General features: G+C 36.8%; 1 protein-coding gene across 1 annotated transcript in view; it reads right to left on the reverse strand.

Moving 5' to 3' along the window:
- Positions 1–23768, reverse strand: part of VWCE (von Willebrand factor C and EGF domains) — a 2001707-nt gene that overhangs the window by 262394 nt on the left and 1715545 nt on the right. Inside the window, exon 20 of the mRNA XM_044059709.1 lies at positions 19978–20060. Coding sequence (XP_043915644.1) covers positions 19978–20060 — 83 coding nt within the window. The remainder of the gene's footprint in view (positions 1–19977; positions 20061–23768) is intronic.

Raw genomic sequence — 23768 nt, forward strand, 5'->3', positions numbered from 1 at the left:
GACTGGCATGCCTGAAAGGGGGTGGGGTAATATGATGTCAGAGGGGGAACACAATGGTGTAGAAGGCACCAGACAAACAGAGGAAAAACAATGGTGGGGAGGAATGTACAACTTACAGGGGTAGGCGTAGACACAAAAAGGAGGGAAACATCAGGGTTGGTGATAGGATTGGGTGTTCAGAGATGCAGTCTCTGCCAGCTTATTCACAGTGGGGGACTACAGCACACCCTGGAATCTGTCACCACTGGGTCCTGCACTAGATACTGGAGACGGCTCTGGGCAGGATTGCGATCCAACAAGTCATTGGAGAAAGGTCTCAATATGTCCAATGTGGGCATCCAACCTCCTGTTAATTATCTTCTTCACAGGCTCTGCCAGGTAACAAAAGTGTCACCTCATCTTGCACTGTTACTGACAGGTACAACTGTACCATAATCCAGCATAGAGCTACCTGATGCAGGTGGTTGCTGCCATCTGTGGGGGGGGGGGCTACAGGTCGTGCTGGTGTGGTCAGTGTAGGTCACTGTGTTGCTGCATAAAGTTGTAACAAAAATGAATAGACACAAAATATAAATAAATGTATAAAAGAGAAAGGACAGCAACAAAAAGGATGTGTGTGCGTCTGTGTGTGTGTGGGGAAAATCATACAAAAAAAAAACAATGAAATTGCATTCTTAACTATGTTTATTCAAAATTCCGTGAAGGAAAATAACATTTCAATAATAGGGCCTACAAAGTTATATCATCAAACTCTTTCTCTGTAATTATATTTGGGGGTGTGGGGGCCTAAGCCAAAAGCCATCAGCACATGTAGTCTGACATAAGAGCATAATACTCGCAGGAGTTATTTATCAGAACAGCATATTTGTGCTTGTGTCCAGTGATGCCATTTCAATTTTGACAATAATATATGACAAACATGCTGATTCTACAATAAAACTGTCAAAGCACAGGTGATAGATCATACTGAGAAGTGGCCAGTCAGGTACAAATTATGGCTAAGTCAAATATGGACCTTTTAGTAGTGCAATGATATTACTGGTTTTACACATATGAATTATGTTATGGCAATAGCATATTTTTGGGAGGGAAGGGGACTTGAACCCACACAGACTTAACATGATGAGCCACACCTCCACCTATACAGAGGGTGCCATGCAGTAGAAAAAGTCTAAAATCGCACAGCCATACTAATTTCAGTAAGATATGCCAGTACTAACAGATGTGCTACTGCAGTATAAAAGTTATATTTTAATGGCCAGAAAAAGCTTTTCCTCACACCACCTTTGTACTCTAAAAGGAGCACTGCTGTCTCCTTCTCCATCTATATGTCTCACCTTCAAAGATTTCAGGAAAACGTACAGGCACTTGGGGCCTAAAACAATGCTGATGTGCCCCATCCTCTGCACACGGGCTGGCATGTCATTTAATGATGGCTGTTAAAATAATATTTAGTTACTGTTTCATTATGGTTCAGATGAAACTTTAATGTGTGGAACATGGCAGTCCTCCATCACTCTTTTTTGCTGCTGAGAATATGTACTCAACAGCAATTCCATCTTCATATGGTTAGAGAAAGGATGACCACTGCTATCAACCTTCCATCTAGACACACCACCTCTGATAATGTTGGCCAACTGTGCAACATGTGGAATGCTTACAAACAAATAACCAACAACTACAGCTAGGAATGTCACAGCATGCTTAACATGTGACATTACATAGTTATTTAATGCTCTTTTGCTGAATTGATATTAATCATTATTACTTAGCATGGATATGAGTTATGGGAGCCACAGATCCTAATTGCACTACAGAAGATAAACTTTTGATTAAAGACAGTTTCTTAGTACCCCAAACACTTGTTTATTAAGAGTATTTACTACATAAGATAAATGGTACTTTTTACTCCTTCTTTGTACAAAGGTAGCTTTATCTCGTCTATTTACCATAAAGCCTACAAGTGCTCAGTTTTGCAGTGCATGTACATGTATTGACCAAAGCCTCTGAAGGGGTACATTGTAAGTGTACCAGCTGTAGTAGCCTGCAGATACATTACAATGGGTTGTAGCAATGTAAGTGTGCCATACATCGGTGTAATGTTGTGTATCTTAAATATACGTGATGACAATATAATTTTTTACAAAGTTTGTGGATAATGATCATATGCTTGTTAAGTTTGCTTGCTTGTTAACTTGCAGTCATGTGTTGGTATTTGGGGAGGGGGGATGTGCTTAGATCACAATAGTGACTGACATTCAGGTAAGATTGTTTTGTGGATGCATGTATGCTAGTGTCAGGCCCTACCAAAGTGTAGCATATGGATTTCTAAGATCCATTTAGGATTACAGTTGTTAATCAGAGCTTTTTCCATACCAAAAGAGTTATGCCCAAGAAACAAAAGCAGAAAGTCCCATCTACCAGCAAGCACAAGTTTACCAATGCTGAAAATGTAGTGGTATTGGAGGCCCTCCATCTACGTACATGGTAGATGGGTTTTGGCAGTGAATTCTGCAAATTAGCCCTTCCTTGACCACATCTGGTTGGAAGCTGTCATCAATGGTAATGCTGTAGGTGGTCAATGCTATGGTACGCTGCAGCGCAGAGCGACTGATACGACATGTGCTGCTCTTTCTTCAGGAAGGAACTCGAGTCATACCATAACAAATTGAACAAATGTTCTTGATTCGCGGAACCAGGCTAACATTTCAATAAACTACAGATGTACATTTTCTCACTTTAATTTATACAGACTAGATCTAGTTATCATTTACATCTAGGCATACTACATTATTGTTAATTAATTAATTATATCCTCATTTTGTTTGAATTTAATCAGCAATGGTTTTACATTAACCTCAGACACCATATTTATGTTATTTTCCATTGCCATCTATAGTACAACTACCTACTTTCACAGTGGATGCTAATGATAGTATTGATTTCCTCTGCATAATTAGGCAACAGCAATCTTGTTTTAATGTTGTACTGACACATATTTTTACAGCTATGGAATTGTCCTGGCACATTCAGTCTGCAGTTTGCATCTCATTGTACTATCATGAGGTGATTAACTTGCATGACTGTATCTGTTTACATTACTTATGTCTCTCATCCTTTCATAATACCTGCAGCTTTGCTCTTTTATCAGTTTGTTAGATGTTACTACTTTTGTTGTCTTTTTTTTTTTTTTTGCTAAACTGATATTATTGTAACTACTAATTATAAGTTCTTATGTTTTATAATGCAATCTTCGGTTAGATTTTGAACTTCCTAGTTATTAATGATGTAGCTCAGATTTTTATATTAATGTGCTGTTATTGACTGTAATATGCATATATGATCTGTTTATTGTTATATGTAATTGTATTTGTCTTTTGGCCTGAGTCATAGCTGAAGAGGGTATTCAGATAAGGCCACTTACCCAGTTAACAAACTAAAATAAACAAATAAAATATATAAATAGACAAGCAGATAAATAAATAAATAAACAAACAAAAAAACAAAACAAAACAAACAAACAAACAAACAAAAAAAAAAATGAATAATCCAGTAAGGGAATGAGGTGTTATGTTTGAAGGAAATACCATATAGCATTGGAATATATGCCTTAAATTAACCATAGTAAGGCATTTGAATCAAAGGCACAGAATCAGAAGCAAAAAATGGCCATTATAAGAGGAGCGAGAGACATAAGAGAACATTAGCAGTGACTTAGCGCAAAAGTATAAGCATTAGTCACAGTCTTTTCAGAAACAAAATAGCTTGTATTATCCTTATAATAAACAAAGTAAGTGCTCATTGGTGAGCTGAATCAGCAAATTTAATTAATATCTCAGCTCTTTGGAGACTGCAAATACATGCCGGCTGCCTGTACATTGTACCTCCAGCATTATGACTTATCAAGTTAAATAAATAGCCTTCACTTTATAGATTCATTCATGTATCCTTCAAGTACTTGCTGCAGTCCTTCCCTCCTTTCTAAATGAATATGCAGTGATTAAATCATTTTCTTTATCATCATCATCAACAACTCCCCTTTCCCCATTTTTTTCTACATGGGATCAAGATATTACATCAACTGTCACCATGTCAGTAGATTCAGTTCTACTCTTGTACCTTCTTTAGCTACCATGCCTGACTTTTGCAGGTCTTCTCTCATGCAATACATTCATCTCTTGGCTGGGTGCCATAGTCTTCCCTTGCTTGTTTCCTATCTCTCCCAAATATTCTTTACCAAATCATCTTCTGTTTTCCTGCATATGTAACTAGATGAGATAATCTGTTCTCCTTGGCTTCTGCTCTGATATCCTCATGTCTGCTCAGTCCCACAGTGAGCATCCTACCATCCATCTCAAGCAAGCACTTCATCTGCATTAACTCTGTCTCAGGCTTCCTCAACTGCCTTCACTGCTCAGGTTTCTTGCCATACAGAAGCACTGTTTCTACCACTCTTTTGCACACCTTAGTTTTCAGAGTCTCTGCATTCTTCTGTCTCATAATTCTCCAACACAGGGTTCAAACTGGTTGTAGTACCTTTCATTCTAGCTTTGACCTCCCATTCAGATTTCTCTTCTCCTCAATGACTTCTCCAAGATAAGTGAAGATGTTAACCTATTCCATTATTTTCCCTTCTTTCTCAGTTTTCAACTTCTTCTGAATTCCATTTGCTGCCAGAAGAACTGTCTTGTCTGTGCACAGTTTCATCCCTTGTGCAATTTGCATTCCATTCCCCTTTAATTTGCTGAAGTTCCTGTTTAAGCGTCTGCTGTTAGTATCATAGTGTCTGCGAACAGCAGCTTGGTAGCTTTGTTGAGCTACCCCCTCCAACCTGTTTACTAATGTAGTCCATTGCCAATATGAAGAGCAGTGGGCTCAGAGCTCAACCCTGAAGCACACCCACTTCCATTGGAAACTCCTGTTAGTACTTGTGTCACCGGGACTTTGTACATAGCCTGCAGTAATTCTACCAATGTATCCAGGACTTCAGACCATTGCAAGACTGCACAAATCATTCTTTTGATACTTTGTCATATGCTTTCTCCAAGGGAGAGAATCCACTTTTCATTGTAATGTACATGCAATGGTGCTAATACAAGTGACCCAAGTTGTCATAATGGTATTTTTGTTATTATATATTCTTACTGAACATATTTGTGTTATCTTAGATAATAATTGTGTGTGCCTGATTATAATCAAATCAGTTGGGGGCAACAATCACTTGTCATAAATGTTTTTCTCAGTACTCTTTGGAATATTATTTATTTATTTAACATTTGTTAACTGGGAAAGCCGGACTTGGAACAAAGCCAATTTTCAGTGGAGGTCCAGGGAGAAACACTCCAGATGCATGTCTTTGTAATATGGGAGCAAACTGGAGCACCCGGAGGAAACACACACTAAGGCAGGGAGGACATGCAGACTCGACACAGAAGGCACCCTAGCCGAGAATCAAACTGGAGAACCTCTTGCTGTGAGGATACAACGTTACTGCTGCACCACTGCACCATCTAGTAGAAAAGAAGGAGTAGAATAAACTATGTTATCATTTGTCCTTGTTTAAATACTTTCTTTTACCACAATCCATATGATAGATCCTGAGCTCTATTTTTTCTTCTGATTTGTAATTATATCTGCTCAAATGTATGAAGTTGTGACTACATGTCTTCTCCATAATATTGCCAATGTTCCTTCCACATATCTAGTAGAGGCATTAATGTTTCCCTGTATCCTGTTCTTTCTCATCCACTGTTTCATTGCAAGGTGTGGGGAAGTTGCTGTGCCTTAGTTGACAGTGAAAGTTTGTTGTCTTCTCTTTGGTACCTGTGACTCTAACCTGTTCAATTACTTTGCACATCTCACCTTGGACTGAGATTTTGTTCAGTGAGTTATTCTTTTTGAGATGCAACCCAGTGGGACTTGGAGTGACTCATCAGAAGACAAACGGCATAGTAAATATGCTTGATTAACTGCACACTTGACAAAGAATAAACATCCTGGATGTCATGTGCTTCACAGAAATTATTCTAAAGCTTCATACCTGTACTTATCATAGAAGATTAATGCAATGGGCTGTTATTTGTCTCTTTTAATATACATACATGCATACATGCAAATATTTCAAATACGGGCATTAATGCCCTTCTAGGCTGCCAATACACCAAAACAGTTATTCCCATAATAAGGGTCCAGGCTTTTCTTAAAATGATCTAAACTAGTGATTGCTTTAATGTAGTTTGGTAGTCTGTTACATGCATCAGCTGCTCTCTCAGAGAACCAAGTAGTACACTTTTTTATTCCTATAGAACCTTCTATGTTGGCTGCATGATGATTCTCTAGTACTTTTGACAACCCCAAACATTCCCAGACATAGTTGTCTTTAATGTCTTGTATACCTGAATAAGATCTCTTAAGTATCGATAACAGACACTGTACAAGTTCAGATATTTTACTCTTTCATAATGACTTAAACTTTCATATCCATGGATGCTCTTGGTATATTTCTGTTGTACTCTTTTCAGTTTATTCATACTTGTTTTCTTATAATGCATCCATATTGTATATTGTTATTCCATACTCAAATTTGGGTATAATGTAATTAACAAACAAAACAATGACTAGATAATTTATGATTTCCTAGACTTTATAAATCTTTTTATGCAACCTATAATTCTATAACTATCATTAACCAATTGGTTGATATGATTAGAAAACCTCAGATCTGGATCTACCCATATACCGAGGTCCTTAAATAAATTTAGAGTTTCAATCACTGTGTGTTGTACTAAATATTCACCTTTCAATTTATATCTCTCAAATCTCATACACTTAGTTTTTGATGTATTTATCAATATATTATTACCCTGTGCCCAAATGGTCAATTTAGTCAAGTTCTTTTGCAGATATGCCCTATCTGTAACACACACAATCAGTTTACCCAATTTCAGGTCATCTGCATACTAACTGTAGAACAAACACTTCAGATGAAAAAGATAGGTCTGAAATATACAATCTAAACAAGTAAGGGCCTAGGACAGAGACTCCCTGAGTATAACCAAGAATTTCACCTGTCCAATTGCTGTATGATACTTATCAAAAAACACATATACGAGTGAACCAAAACAATGCAAAGGCAATTTATGATAAAAAGAACTTTAATAAAATGTGAGTGCTTTCACAGTCTTTTACAAACTACCTTTTCAGACAATAAATAATCAAACACATTCTAAATTATATAACAATACCAATTACTGGCTAACCAATCACTTTCATTCATTATGCCTAAGCAATCAACTTATTAAAGCAGTTTAAGGTTGCATGTGCACTTGTTTAAAAGACTACTATAATAGCATTTCTATAAAAACAGTATTTCTCTAAAATACATGTGTATGTTGCCTAGATAAATATAGAAAACATAAACATCAATAAAAATATATAAAAGACACCTAAAATAGCAAACAAAAAAGTTTTAATATACATAATCACAATACTATAAACATATTTTATCTACAAAGACTGTGAGTTTTTAAAATGGGTTTCAAAGGGATTTTATCGTTCAGACCTTTCCCAATGTCTGCCCTTAACCTAACTCTCCATCTAGTTTCTGATGTCTCTGTTAAATTCTCTATACCACCCATCCATCTATTCAACCTACTTCCATTACTAGAAATTTAAATCTATGTGTGTCATCATATTGCAAATGATCCCAAGATAGCACAAATAGTGGGTGAGACACCAAGGTTTTTGTTCAAAAATAAGAAGTCTGTCAAGAGACTGTTATGTTATCCAAATAATGTAGAATGTGAGGCAGAGACAAAGAATGACATAGGAATGTTTCCACTGAGCACAGAAAAAGTCATCAGGGTCTTGACACCAATGTTGCTAAAGTTTGACTGAAAACCTTCTATATAGTAGGTAAACCAACCTTCCTAGTCGCCATCTACCTGATCATGAAGGAATTCACATCTAGATCAGGGAGGTCATCGTCCCATGTTATCACTCACAATGCCATTATCTGAGTACACACCAGAGTGCAGCCTGATGAGCCCCAATACACCCCTTCCTCACCAAAAAAAAAAAGGGCCAAAAAACTATGTCTTATGCTGCAAACTATCAGAATATGTACTTGCTGTCTGCATTACTCAGCTTTATTGCTTCTCATGCCGCTTGCTCAGAGGTGACCTGTGCAAGGTGACCAATATTGATGAATCAAACCTAGATTGAATGAATAAATTCTCAAAACAAAAAGAGAAGATCCAGCACTTAAAAGGACTTATACCTTGACATAGTTATGCTGGAGGGTCATCACCGCGGGAGGAGGACATCATCATAGACGGAACAAAATGGGATACAAAATCCCGGTAGCACCGAGGGCCTTGTTCAAGAGGAATCTTGAACCTATGAACCTATGAAATGTAATGTTTGTACATATACAGATACCTCAGGGAGATTTCTACATCCTGATACAGGGAGAGAATATTCATTTAGAATTAGAGCTGATTGTGACACCACTGATACTGTTTATTTAGCATATTGTTTCATATGCTGATTGTATTATGTGGGGAAAATAAGCAGGACATTTAAGTATAGGATTAGAGAGCATTTATACAATATCAGAAATAGGGTATTCACCAATGCACTTGCAAAACATGTGATGCAATATGATGACACACATAGATTTAAATTCCTGGCAATGGAAGTAGTTAGGTTGAATAGATGGGTTGGAGATATAGAGAATTTAACATAGACATCAGAAACAAGATGAATAGTTAATTTAATGGCAGACATTGGGAAAGGTCTGAATGAGAAAGTCCCTTTGAAACCTATTTTAAAAGCTAGGAATCTACGTAGATAAAATATGTTTATAGTATTGTGATTATGTGTATTAAAATTTTGTTGTTAGCTATTTTAGGTGTCTTTTATATATTTTTATTGATGTTTACATTTTCTATATTTATCTAGGCAACATACATGTGTATTTTAGAGAAATGTTTTTATAGAAATGCTATTGTAGTAGTCTTTTAGATAAGTGTGCATGCAACTCTAAACTGCTTTAATAAGTTGATTGTTTATACATAATGAATGAAAGAGACTGGTTAGCCAGTAATTGGCATTCTTATATAATTTAGAATGTGTTTGATTATTTACTGTCTGAAGAAGCAGTTTGTAAAAGACTCTGAACGTGCTTACATACGTTTTATTCAAGTTCGTTTTATCGTACATTGCCTTTGCGTTGTTTTTGTTCACTTCTGTATGTGTTTTTCAATAAGTGTTGCTTTTTCGAGTGAACCAGTAGTCTTTTCCACATTTATTTCTATATGTTTGGCTACACTGTATGATACTTGACATGTCCTATTTGTAAGTCATGCAGCTATCCATCTTGTCAAGAGTAAATCAATACCTAGTTGTTATAATTTATTGAGCAGTGTTTTGTGTATGACCTGTAAAATGCTAAAGTTAAATCTATATAAATTACATAACAACACAATTTTTCATTTATAGCAATTATATTGTTATAGAACATTGTGTTACAGGTGGTAATAAATCTATTTTCAACATATGCCTGCTGTTAATGGGTTTCAAATCCCAACCTTTCCAGTTCTGACAATAACTTATCCAATATTACCTTCTCCATTATTTTTTTACAATATGAAAGTAGACTTAAGGGTCTTTATGACTTTGGGTTTGTCCTACTCCCCTTTCCCTTAAAGGCAGGTTTAATAAGCGCATGTCTCGAATCTTGAGAAATCTCTACATAATTATAGACCTAGTAAATAATAAATATAATGGTACTGTAAGTTCTTGTTGAAGTGTTCTCAGATTATAACTACTTATTCTGTCTCCTCCTGATGCTTTGTTTGGATCCAGATTGCATAGTTCTTTTTCAATATAATCTATTTTGATTCCAGTATCTGAGGTTACCTGGATATCACCAGAACAACTTATTACCCCCTTTGTGGAGCCAAACTGTTCTGAATAAAATTTTATAACTATGTCTGTAATCAGTTGTGTCTGAGAATAAATTTTAGAATCTATACACAGTTTATTAATTTGTATGTCTTTACTCCATCCACATCTTATTTATCTCTAAAATGGTTTCCTGTTATGCTCAATATCTTTATATAAATGTTCTTCATATTTCTCTTGAACTTGTCTAACACTATGCTTAATTTGTCTGTCTGTTTATTTCTGTTTCAAAATTATAGTTCAACCTCTTTTCCATTTCTTATATCTTTTGTCTCTCACCTTAATTAGGTATCTTGTTCTTATGGAGATATCTCCACCAGACGTTGTATCCCTCGATCCTGATGTTAAACATTTTTTGATTTTTTGCACCCAAACAAGTCTTGTTTCTAAACTTTCCACATTCTTTCTTCAGTTTTTCCACTGAACGCACACTTTCAATTAGTTTTACATAGTGACTGTTTTGCTTCCATATAATATGCAATTAATCTTCTGTGTACTGGTTTAGATTTCAGTTTAGCAAAATTATCTACCAACAAATTAACCTTTATAACCCCAAGATCATTGCACATTAACAGTGGTAAAACTTGACATGAAGTAACAGTAATTTCTTTAGGAACACAATCAATGAATAGTATGTTCCTTTCCCTAGTAGGCTTTTTTTTTACAGAATGAAGCAACTACTGTTGATGAACATACACTGTAAATAATTTCCTTGCTACTGTTGTTCTATCAATATTATTCCAGTCTGTTGCTGGTAAATTTAAGTTCCCAACCACTATTAGTCTTCCCTCCTGTGTTTTATGCAAGAAATGTATGAATTCCTCCAGGTCATCAGCATTTGGTTTTGGTGGTCTATACCCTCCAACAATTGTTATATGTTCCAAGGTTGTCTTTATTGTCATAGCTACACAATCTATAGGTCTCATAACAATATTTAATATCTGTCATAACACCTCCACCTGATTTTTTTGTTAGAATGTCTGTTACAGTAAAAAGATTTATACCCTGACAGAATCAGTATATCAAATGTTGCTATCTGTGAAATGCTAAATTTTCATCCTGGCAAAAATTCTGCCTTGTATTGCTCAAATATTGCAAAATATTTGCTGCAAAAATTATTTTCCCTGATACTGATAAATGATATTGATAAATGCAAGCCATCCTGTCTGAACATGTGTGCCCAAAATTAGGCTTGGATGCTCTACACACTTCCATTTTTTAAAATGGGACTTTTTTCATGTAGGTAAAGCAATGTCTTTGGGCTTCTCCCATTAGGGGATGCCACAACGAATCACCGGACCACAGATTGATTGGCAGTTGGGTTTTTACAGAGTTTGGTTGCCAGCCTGGGACCCAACGTTCACAGAAGGCACACACACACACACACACACACACACACACACACACACACACACACACACACACACACACACACACACACACACACACACACACACACCTACTGCATCCCTTTAAAACTCATTCAACTGCAGGGAAGACATGCAGACTCTGCACAGAAGGTGCTCCAGCTGAGAATTGAACTGAAGAACTTCTTGCTGTGAGATGACAATGCTAACCGCTGCACCACCACGACCAACACCTTTTTTTTTTAAATCTTTTCATTCATGGTGACCTAGCTCTCCTTTCTATATGTGATTTGTAAAAAGTATGTCCTAACACCAGTACAAGCTATACTATCTAAGAGGGCTGTAAGTTCCCTACTAACAGCCAGACAGTCCTTGTGGATGAGATCATTTGTGCAGGCACGAATAAAAACAAATCCATACTTCCTTACACTAAGACTTGTCTCACATCCTCTATTTTTGCTCCTGGCAAGCATAACACTATTCAATGTTTATTTTATCCAACTATGATCTTAAGAATCTTCAACTTCTAATTCAGTAATATCTGCTCTATCACTTGTTACAAGGGAATGGTCTTCATCACCATTAGTCTTATTAATCCCACTGTTTTCATTGCGTATTGCACTGGCAAGCACACAATTCTTATCCAGATGGTTTTGTACATCCACACCTCAAGCCATGTTGTCAACATTTGTCTTTTTCCTCTTTTTTACAGTAAATGACTTCAATCTTTCCATATCCAATTTTGATTTCTTCCTTTTCACCTGCCGTTTGCCTCTTTTTCTACATTCTCTTTTGCAAAAGTGCTGATTTTTTCTTTATACTGAAGGTTTTCTGAAAGAAAAATGTTATCATTCCCTGTAATCTGCGTGTTACATAACAAAGCAGTGTCCTTTTTAGTATGTATTCACTTCACTCTACAGACATTTGTCAGTTTCATTTTCTTCTTTTTTATTTGTTGTGAACCCCCTCCTTTCTTTCTTTTTTTATTTCCTTCGAAACACTCTGAATCCTCAGATTGCTGAATACTTGTACCCAGAATTCCAAAGTTGTCAGGGGCATCATCTTTTTTCATAGGGATTGAGTGATCTTTACAGATGCTAGACACATCCTCCTAAATGTTCTATTTGCTCTTTGTCTAACATTATTTATCTCACCAGCCCAGTCACTAATAGGTTAAGAACTGTTAACAAGCTGTTTCCTACAGTCCAGGCATGATTCCCTCAACCTCCACGTATTTGCCTTCATGTATTTACCATGTGACACTAAGCAAGTCAGTTAACCAGATAGTCATTTGGAACAATAGGACAATTAGCCTAAGTTCCTCAAAGGTATCCTGGCCCACTTCTCTAGTAATCATCTAAGAAACAACAAAGCTAAATCTGTTCTTTTTCACGTCTTGCCACAATATTAATGATTTATGGGGAACAGACAGTTTGATATTATGGACAGAGTAATATTACTGCTGAATAAATACCTTCATTGCTTTAGCATTATCATCTGATAGTCCATGTATGAATATGATCTTAACTTGCTTGTGCTTCAAGTTTGATATTGTGGACAGAGTAACGTTACTGCTGAATAAGTCCTTTCATTACTCTAGCATCATCACCTGACATTCCATGTATGAATAAGGTTTTAACTTGTTTGTGTGTCAAGTTTGATAACATGACAAAGTAATGCTACTGATGAATAAGTACTTTCATTGCTCTAGCATCGTCACCTGATATTCCATGTATAAATATGGTCTTAACTTCCTTGTCCATCATCTTCAGCTAGATCTGAGAACCAAGATACATGTTACCTCTATGTTGTCTCCCTGATCTTTCCCTACCTTTTTAAAATTTGTGCTTAGGGAATCTACACTCCTGATTGATTAAAACTAGTTTTATTATGAATGGAGACTTCAGCATTAATGTCCTTGGCAGCTACAGACCTAAAGCTGTCTGCTTACTCATAGATCATAAAGTCTCTCAACTAGTAATAGAACCTTACAAAGCCCAGGCTGGCCATTGTCTTCTTGACCTCATGGGTCTTTTTGCATAACCTGCACTAATTCTACCAATGTTTCTGGGACTTTGGACCACCTCATGACTGTTCGAATCAGATTTTTTGAGATCTTGTTATATGCTTTCTCCAGGTCTAGGAATGCCCAGTTGGACTGTTTCCTCATCTCTAGCTTCTCTCAGTTATCTGTCTCACTGCAAACATTGGGTGAGTTGTGCTGCATCCTGGTCTGAATCTGAATTGTTAATCTCCCATCTTACTTTTTACTATTCTGCATATCTGTTTATTAATCACCCTTTCCAGAGCTTTCATGCAATGTGACAGGAGTTTGATACCTCTGTACTGCCCACAGTTGTGAATGCCCCCTTTGCTCTTGAACACTGACGCTAGTATGTTTATTCTCCAGTCATCTGGGATATTCCTTTTTCTTCACACTGTTACGAGTGCCCTCAGGAACCATTTCTCCCCATCTCAGCCAGCATCTTTATCATATCTTTCGTGACCTCATCTGAGCCTGCTGCCTTCTTCAACTTCATTTTCCTTAGTGTTGTTATTACATCTTCTATGATGGGCTGTTCCTCTTCTCTCATTGTAGACTGTGTGATTGCCTACAGCAGAATCAGTTATGAACACTGTGATATTTACCAGCTTGCATCCACAGCCCTCTCCCACCTTGATAAGCATACTAAACAATTTATATAAAGAAAATGACTTGATTCACCTGAAGAGGGCAGCAAGTCCCTGATAAGGAGGAAAACAGTTTCTGTATACATTGCATAAGTGAAATTGGGCATAAACTGAAAGGAACAGTAGGCTCAATAATGTGTTTCAATGCGCTGTCCACATATACGCAATGTACTAATAAACAGACAAGATACGTGATCATTCACCAGTGATCATTTAACTGCACTATGGTTTCACATACATCCTGCTTCCCTCCTACTGCCCTAGAATATAGCCAGCTTCTGTCTATCCATCTGAATCTAAGATTTTGAGGAAAGTTAAGGAGCATTTTGCCATAATAATTCGTTTTGTCTTGTTCTCACATTCATATATGCATTTTCCCTCAAGCAAAATATCCAGTCACTTGACTGTGATTATATAATTCGCATTAGCTATTCTAAACCAATTGTCCTCTTAAACTTACAGATGCTTCTGGTGATCATTTGTACCCTCTGGTATAATATTTTGATGAAAGTAACTAAACATAGCAATGTAGTTAATCTTGCTGTTCTCGTACGCATGTGCATACTTCCTCTTCCCATTCTCAAACCACAGAACTGATCACATCATATTTAGGCATAATGTATTATATCATCAATATGTCCTCATACCTTCAGCAGTCTATATTATTTTGTATTCTGTGAGTGTCAGCTGTAAAGGAGCCTAGTTCTAGCAGCACCTACAGAGCTAACAGAGTACAAAAAATCAGTCAACAGATAGATAAGACTTCAATGGTTACAAAGCTACATTTACAGAAGTGGATTCACATTTGTTACTTTAGTGTATATACTGTGTTATTGCATATTTTATCTACTCTTCTGAAAGATGTATTGACAAAAGTTAAACTCATGCATAGTGCTAACACTGCAGCCCTTAAGACACAGTTCCAAAATGCCACTTCAGTGGTTTATGAAGCATTTCTTTCAGATAAGGTATATAATGTTGTAAAAATGTGGTACAGTTTGGCAGGGAAAACTATAATAAATTTTTAAACTGGTATTATACAGAAAAATCAGTTGTGTTATATTGAGTATGGTCTTCTTTGACATTTCCATTGAATTCTTAATCTTCTTTCTCCACCACTTACAGTGTGCAACATTCCTATCTATTGCTGCTTCATCAGACCCACAGTCAAATGCAATGCTCCCTTCAGCATGTGCCATTTGAAACACATGACTCAGCTTAAAAAAACAGAATGATTCCTCACCAAAAAAAATAAGGGTCTAAATTCCCACATCTGTACTGCTCACATAAAAGCTGTATCACTCTTTTTCCATGACCTGTTGATTCCTACATTGTCACTTCTGATTTACCTGCAAGGTTGCTACTGACCTAGTCCTACCTGATCTTTTACATGTTGACAAAACTAGCAGCACTACTAATACCTGGTCAGAAGATGTTAACGTCCACCAGAACATAAATAAAACCTGCTATCTAGACACCTATTTATACCTTCTTCTAGAATGAACTTGCTCTCTATAGTGAATAAAAGTACCTCCCTAACCATCTTCATACCTAGCCTAATTGACTGAATGACTAATGATATATTCATCGTGGTGCTGCATCCTAAACCCCTTATGGACAGAAACAGCACTTAGTTGAGTCATGCTGCTCTGGGCTCTAAATGATCTAGTCGGTCAACAGCCCAGTGTAAACTCATGAAACTCGGAACCTAAGGATCATTAGCCAGGTATCTCTCCAGATCATTCTTGGAAAATTAGAGAGTCTGCAAAGAATGGCTTAAGACAGGCCCGTTTGAGTGAAGGGCATATACACAGTAACCATTTTGTCAAATGTCACTTCTGTTCAAAAGAAACAGAATTTGAATTTAGTTTTTCAGTTATAAGAGGATTGCCTACTTATAATCCCTTTATTTACATAATCAACTCCAAGTTCAAAATATCAGAACATCGTGCCACAACCAATCTGTGTTTAAATTAAATCAACTGTGAATTTTATAACCATTTGTCATGCCTTGAATGTCTAATCCCAGCCCAGACTATATGAAATATATGACGACTTTATCTTCTTGTCACTCCAGCAATATGTTAAAGCTAAATGTAAGCTGTTAACACAAACTGATGCATTCTTTGCCTCACCATCAGCACATATACTTCAGTGACGCCTTTTCCAGAATGCCTGATGGTATTGTAGCTTTTAAATAAAGTGCAGAATTATATTATCTGCATCCATGACGCTATGCAAACTAGTGATCAGAGTATCTGAGTAACTCTAAGTAAGTACAGTAAGTAATTCATTAAATCAGATTTTAGGTCTGAAGCCTTTGTTGTCGATACAGTGGTATTTCTGCTTTACTTTGTTGTCTTTGTAATAATGATGTAGTAAACATTTTTTTTAGAAAAAGTACTGCAGCATAAGAATAGAAATATCACTTTGTCTAAAGGAACTATGCAAGCCCCAAATATTTCTAGATATTTGCCAGATAGCCCCCTTATGGCTGTAGTAGATGTATGTTGACCTATAGGTGCATGATAAGTTTTTGCCAAAACCAAGTCATGGCTTTCTTATCTCAATTAGCTGTCTCTTTCCAATTTTAAATAGAAACTTCAATATTTTTGATACCTTAAACTTTAAGAATCTGTTGGAATGGAAATTGGTACATGTTACTGTTTTGGAAATAAGCAGTTTCGTGGAATGCTGTTTTACTATTCACCATGAAACTTGTTGTTTTTACAAATGTAAATACATAGCATGAACTCACACAGTAGGACATTTTCTGAATGAGAATGTGGAAACACTCTTTTGAAGGAAACACATTCATCAAGCTTAACGGGGTTAAGTTTCTGGTAGCTTGCATTTCATTAAAGAACACAGACTGAACCTAATTGACAACAGAAGCTGAAGAGGTTTATAGTGCTCATTAGAGACCAGAAATACCTCTTAGAGACTGTTTGGATTTCAGTCAAATATGTTTTTTCTAACCCTACTTGGGAGACTAATGATCATGCAAAAGTATCTCATGCCAGAAAAAAAAATCTCTGCAAGAATGGGCAAAAAAATAATGCTTTGTTTAAAGAATGATCTGTAAAACCTTAAAGAAAAACACAATTCTAATATCCAAATTCAGTCTCTTTGTGAAGTGGCACATTCTTATCATGTACCAACTCTAGTACATCAAAAAAGATAAGATGACTTTATTACTAACTTTATTATCAAGAGATATGCTTTCTGTATTTAAAAAATATAAGGAGCAGGAAAGCATATAATGAGGTTTTGCAGTCATTTGCCCCATACTGTAATAATGCTCCATGTACTATTATTACTACCAATGTGTTATGTTCATAATGGCAATGGTGTAACGACAGAGCTGAAACAGTGTCATATTCTTCTAGTATGGCATTTATGTAATGAATGCCCAATATAAAAGCCTGGCATTTTTGAAGTGTATGGTTGCAGTAGCCTGTGTTTGAATATTTAAGCCTGCAAAACAAGTTTTTTTTTCTGCTGTGTCATGCCCTCATTACATTTTTATTAATTTCCCTGGGCATAGTTATTTTGCATGCCTATCTCAAGTTAGTGTACGATTTTTGTCTATCTGAAAGTTCCCACATATGGTAGTAGGCCATCTTTGGTCATGTGACTATTGCACAAGTGGCCAACTTAGAGCTCTATTTGTGTAACATTTGACAGACCCACACACAATTATATTGTATTGTTATCATACAGTGGAGATCTTTAAAAGTCATTTTCATAACCTTTTAAAATGAAGCCATTTTATGGTGGTACTTCTGACTCTTTCCATGTTACTATATCAAAATAAATCATTGGAGATGTCTAAAACTCATACTGTGCATATATGTGCACTTCGACATGCTGACAGGTGCAGTACATTGTAAAGTTGCATTCCGAGTCGCTGATAATGTAACTGGATTAGAATAATTTTCCATCAACATATTTTTTATATTTATGTTATTTATTTATCTATTATCTAAATGAATATTTATTTATTTTATTTATCACAGAACTAATCAGTAAGGACATAAGGAACCTTCAAACACTGAACCCATCTCAGTTTGGATTTGTCAAGGGAAGGTCATGCTTACCCGGTAGACTTTTTTGAAAAGGTCACCAAAGCAATTAATAAAGGTAAAATGATACATGCCACATTTCTCAACTTGGCCAATGCTTTTGACACAATCCTCCACTCAGGTCTAGTAGAAAAGCTAAATAAACTGGGAATAAACTCCATCTCATCCACTGAGTTGCCAACTGGTTTACAGATAGGAAGCAGGAAATCAAAATAAGGGAAGTTGCTTCCACAAAGGGAATAGCCACCAGTGGAGTTTTTAAGGTTCTGTGCTGGGACCTCTCTTGTTTGGCATCTATGTCTCTGAAGTAAAAGTCAATACCAAAGGGCTCTAACTGAGTAGGTTTGCAGATGACTGCAAGCTAGGAGCAGTCACTGAATCCCCAAAAGATTTAGGCATCCTGCTGGAAGATTTGTCCAAATAAATAACTGGTGCCAAAATCACAGACTGAAATTAAATGTCAAAAATGCATTATTATATCCTTTGAGAAGTCATCCACTCTGGGGAACTACCACATTGACAACATGGCCCAAAAGAATTGACCCATTTGTTTGGGATTTGAGAACTGCTATGGACAGTGATCAAACCTGCAATCAACATGTGCCCATTGTCATAAGAAAGTCCTTCTATATTGCACAGCTCAAAAACAAAGGAATTGTGTCTAGATCTAGATATGTCATTGTCCCCTTTTATTCAGCTGTTATTAGCTCAATTATTGAGTATAATGCCCCATTTGGCATGTATCTGTCCAGACACATCCTCCATCTAGAATGCCCACAGATACCTTACTAAAAGGATAAAAGGCCTAAAGAATATGTCCTACTTGTACCAACTCAAAGACCTGTCATTATACTCAGTAACCTACATAAAGCTAAGAGTTGCCTTGTGCCTGGCATGCAAGTCATCCTCTGACCCATTACTGATGGATTTACTGCACATCAGCAAACAAATGTCATCAGAAATACTCAGACTAGAGATCTAAACCTCTTCTGCAGTATTAACAGAATGGTTTGGAGGGACAGCTATATCCACTCATATGATATGGCTTATTTGGAACAAATACCCTATCCACATAAAAAACTCATCTTTGTCCATATTCAAGTGCAACTTGGATCTATGGATGGGAAACAAAAAAACGTATCTCAGGACCACCTCCTGTACTACTAACGGAAGGACGCAACTACTAAATACTTGATCCCCTCAAATTATCTGTGGCATATTCTGAGTTATTCTCACTAGGGTTAACATATAATTATTGATCATGGGATGGGTGAGGCCAGTCTGACACCAAATAGGATAGGTTAATTCAAGCAGCAAAAGGGAAATTGGCTAGGCTTAAAATGGCCCTCAAGGGCAGTTAGCTAAGTACTTACCTATGAATCTGTCAACCTATTATATAATAAAAATGTAACATGTCTATAACAGTGCCTAGCAGAGAGTGTTTTTGATTTTTTTAGCCATTGCAGTGACGTTTTTTTATACTTAATGTAGGTTGCCAGGCTTGCTCTGGTCTTTTAATGGAGACAGACACAAAAAAGTGTGTTTCTGACTGTGATTTTTGTAAGTAAGTTGTTCTTTGAGCATGATGGAAATTGTTTTTCTACTCATTTAATTGACCAGTTTGATTTGTTTTTCTGCAGATGCTGTATACATTCCTCAGAGTACCAGCCTTTCTTGGAGGTTTTTGTGTTATCTCTAACCCTACATCACTTAAACAATGAGATTTCTTAAATGCTTCTGTTTCGGAAAAAATACTCTTTAATGAGCAGAGCTTTTCAGTGAAGTTGCAATCCTTCTATTCATCATCCCTTAATATGCATACTTCAGTTGTAAAAAAATGTATAAAATTTCAAAATGTACACACCTACCAGACAGATACACATTTGACAGGGGTCAGAGGCTGATGGAAAGGTCTGGTTGTTTTGATAGATGCTCCCATCATAAGCACAACCTGCAGGAACAAAGGTGAGAAAGAAAATATTTACTTAATTTATGTTTATGCATCTCACTGAGCAATATGAAACATAATGCATAGCCTAAAACAGAAATTTATTAATACGTGTTATCAAATTAAAACAACTGGAATTGTTTTTCTTAGCAATTTGCTTTGTATTGCAAATTTTATTGAATCTGTGAATTTATAAGTAATTTAACAAGTTGTATTTACTTTTAATCAAAAAACACTTTTTACTTTATTAAGATTCTGACTGAGTGTTATAAACATGCGCAGAAATATTTGTAAACATACATTCCCATGACTGAGAAAGATATGATAAGGTGGGGAAATTTGTCAGTGGATAAGAACATACTGACTTAGGTCAGCAATATACCTAATATACAAAACTAGCTGTGAAGTAACAACAGTAGAAATTCTAGAAGCATCCTAGAATGGCTTCAGGCTAAGTAAGTATTTTCCTTCCTACTGTGAGTGGTATGAAAAAGGTTATTCCCATCTCACCATGTCTTTAATTTGTATTTACAGTCATTGGCCTCAGCAATCCAGTCTAATCTGAAGGCCAGGAGCACTGCGGTGGATGTAGTTACCTTAAAGTTAGAAATGCTGTATGTGCTATGCTGCTCAATCTACTGAACCTAGAGATGCTGGTTCAATTAGATGGGAAACCTAAAATAAAGCAGGTTAACTTGACTGGTAAATGGAAAAAAAAAAAAACTCTGCCCAAACACGGCAGTCCCAATTAAAAGCAAAGTTTAATGAAAAGAAAAAACACATAAAACTGCATAAAATACCTATAAATGTAGGTAAGTGCTTTCACGAACTTCTATTGCTTCATCAGACCAGGTAAAGAAACAACACAGTGAGAAGTCTTAGATAATGGAAATCCACTTAACAATGACGTAAAGCCCTTGATCCTAGTACCAGATGACATTATGTGATGATGATAGTCACCTTCAGTATGTTTTTGATGGATTAACCAGTGAATTTCTTTCTAGAGGATACTCCTATCAGGAGATCTCACAGGTTATTGCAGACATTAGACCACTTACGGAAACGACTGCAAGACTGCATTTTTGTAATAATACTGACTTACCAGAATGATTCGGCCAGAGATTTGATGTGTCAGTTTACATTCTCCATTGACATCAACCTAGTTTGTGATACCATAAGGCGTAACTGGCCAGTATTTCTAGCTATTGAGGACCTACGTGGTATTATAGGCTCAACCCCTAAATTTTGCTTCAGAAACAATCGTTTGCTCAAACAACAACTATATTACAGACCAACTACCAGATCACCCTCTGTTACCAGTGATCATAAAGGAACATTTAAGTGTCAGTCATGTGCTGCTTGTAAACACATTTGGTCCACCTGCTCTATTACATATCCAGTGGTTGGTTATACTAGTGACTTAAATTTTTATGCGGACTGTAAAAGCTGTCATCTGTTGTATGTTGCATAGTGCATTACCCTTCTGCTTTTTACGTTGGTAAGACTGACAGAACATTGAAGGAAAGGATCCTTGAACACACTACTGACATTAGGAAGCACAAAGAGACTAATGCACTCGCTGTTATGCCATAGGTAGATCGCATGGTTTAAGTTTTTGGTCTTAGAACTTGTTGATTGCAATTTGGTAAGGGGTGATATAAGTAACAGAACAGAATTATGTGAACTGAAGTGGATTTTAACTTTGAACGCCAACAGTTCACCTGGTCTAAATGAGAGTATCTCTCTAATACTGGCACTTATATCAAGGGTTTTTTGTCATTAATCAGCTGTGCTAAGTGGCTTTCCATTATTTAATGCTTCACACTGTGTTGTTTCTTTACCTGGTCTGATGAAGCGATAGATGGTTGTGAAAGCGCTTATCTACATTTCATATGATTTTATGCATTTTTTTCTTTTAATTAAACTTTGCTTTTAATTGGTACTGCCGTATTTGGTCAGAGTTTTTTTTTTTTTGCATTCACTTGTTGCTTCTTGGTTTGTCCTTTACTCACCACATTACTTCTTTTTACTGGTGGTTGGGAGGTCCTCCGTGCTTAAGCAGTCCTTATTGGATTTGATTATCCTGTTATTTGGTTGGTAATTCCTTTGGCTTTCCTGGAGTGGTAGTGGCTTCTCCTGGAATGGGGTGAAAAGATTTGATCTCTAGCTTCTCCCTTTCATCCAGTTAAAGAAAAGACAAGTACTCAATTCTGCTTTATGTTCAAAGATCTTTATTGGCAGACGAGTGCTGCTCAGTTGACTGAGTACGCTATGCTTAGCTTGGGCTTTATATTACAATTTTTGTGGAAGGGCTTGAGTTAGCCAATGCCCATGACAGCCTTTACAGGCATGGGTGGGGAGGAGAATGGTTATTGAATAGCCATTGCTGTCATGGTTGGTGTCTCCTTGTTTTGCATAGCATTTAGGGGTATGGGTGGGGAGGGGAATGTCTATTGAGTAGCCAGTGATGTCATGGTTGGTGTTGCCTTGTTTTGCATAGCCAGTGCTCTTGTGGTTGGTGTTACCTTGTTTTGCATGGGGGTAGCTAGACACTACTCTGTAATCCACCCCCTCTAACCCCATGGCCATGCATGTCAAGAAAAAGCCCAGACACAATGATTCCACCTTTTTCATACTAGACAAAATAGAGGTCATTCCACTCAGTGGGAAATCTGAATGACAGACTGGAGAAAAATGAACTTGAGTAGCAAACTAAACTACAAGCAAAAAATGCACCTGGACTAAACACCACTGAATCCATCAACTGAATTTTAAATTTACACAGACTGGACCAAAAGAAATTCTACTAATGACTGCTGGACAGTTACACTTCATAAGAGAGAGATAGCATCTGAAAATGTTGGATCTCTTATCCTGACTATGTAAGCCTTGTGAGAAACCTCTATGGACATTTCAGTTGTTGTATGTGCCTGGTCAAGTACATATGAAGGGGACATTATACTCAATGATGGGCCTGACAAGGCCTGAATACAGTGGTATGATGACTTCATTGTACCTGGATGCCATATCCTTGTTTATAATTTGAGCAATAAAGAAAGATTTCCTTACTCCTTTAGACAAGTGCTGGTCAAAAGGCAGTTTGCTGTCTACATATGTTCCAAAATCCCTGACTACTGAGTCCACTCTTAGGGGTGTGCTATCAATTAGATACTTTCCTGGGGCAGCTGACTTCTCGAAGGGCACTATTATGTATTTCTTGGCGCCAAGTTTTAAATCATGGCTCTGGCACCAGTCATTAATCTGTCTGTGTTAGCCCTTCTTTGAAAATATTAGTGTCTTTGGGGGATTCTATAATTGCTCCTAGTTTGCAATCATCTGCAAACCTGGCCATCTAGAGGCCCTTGACATTGGCCTTGACTTCCAAGAAGTAGGTGTCAAAATGGAGCAGATCCAGCACAAAGCCCTGAGGGACTCTGTTAATGACCAGCCTCTTTGTGGAGGTGGATTCACCTATCCTAATATCCTGGGTCCTATCAGCAGGCCAGCTGGCTATCCAGTGGGTGATGTAGGAGTTTATACCTAATTTAGTGAGCTTGTCTATAATGCCCCATGGGGTATTGTTTTAATGTCTTGGCCAGGTCAAGATAGACAGCATGCACCATTTTGCTCTCATCCATTGCTTTGGTGATCCTCTCGAAGATGTCCAACAGGTTGAGTAGGCATGATCTACCCTTGATGAAACCAAACTAC

The sequence above is a fragment of the Protopterus annectens genome, chromosome 17.part0 (genome assembly GCF_019279795.1).
Source record: "Protopterus annectens isolate FY-2018-M chromosome 17.part0, PAN1.0, whole genome shotgun sequence".
Lineage (NCBI taxonomy): Eukaryota > Metazoa > Chordata > Ceratodontiformes > Protopteridae > Protopterus > Protopterus annectens.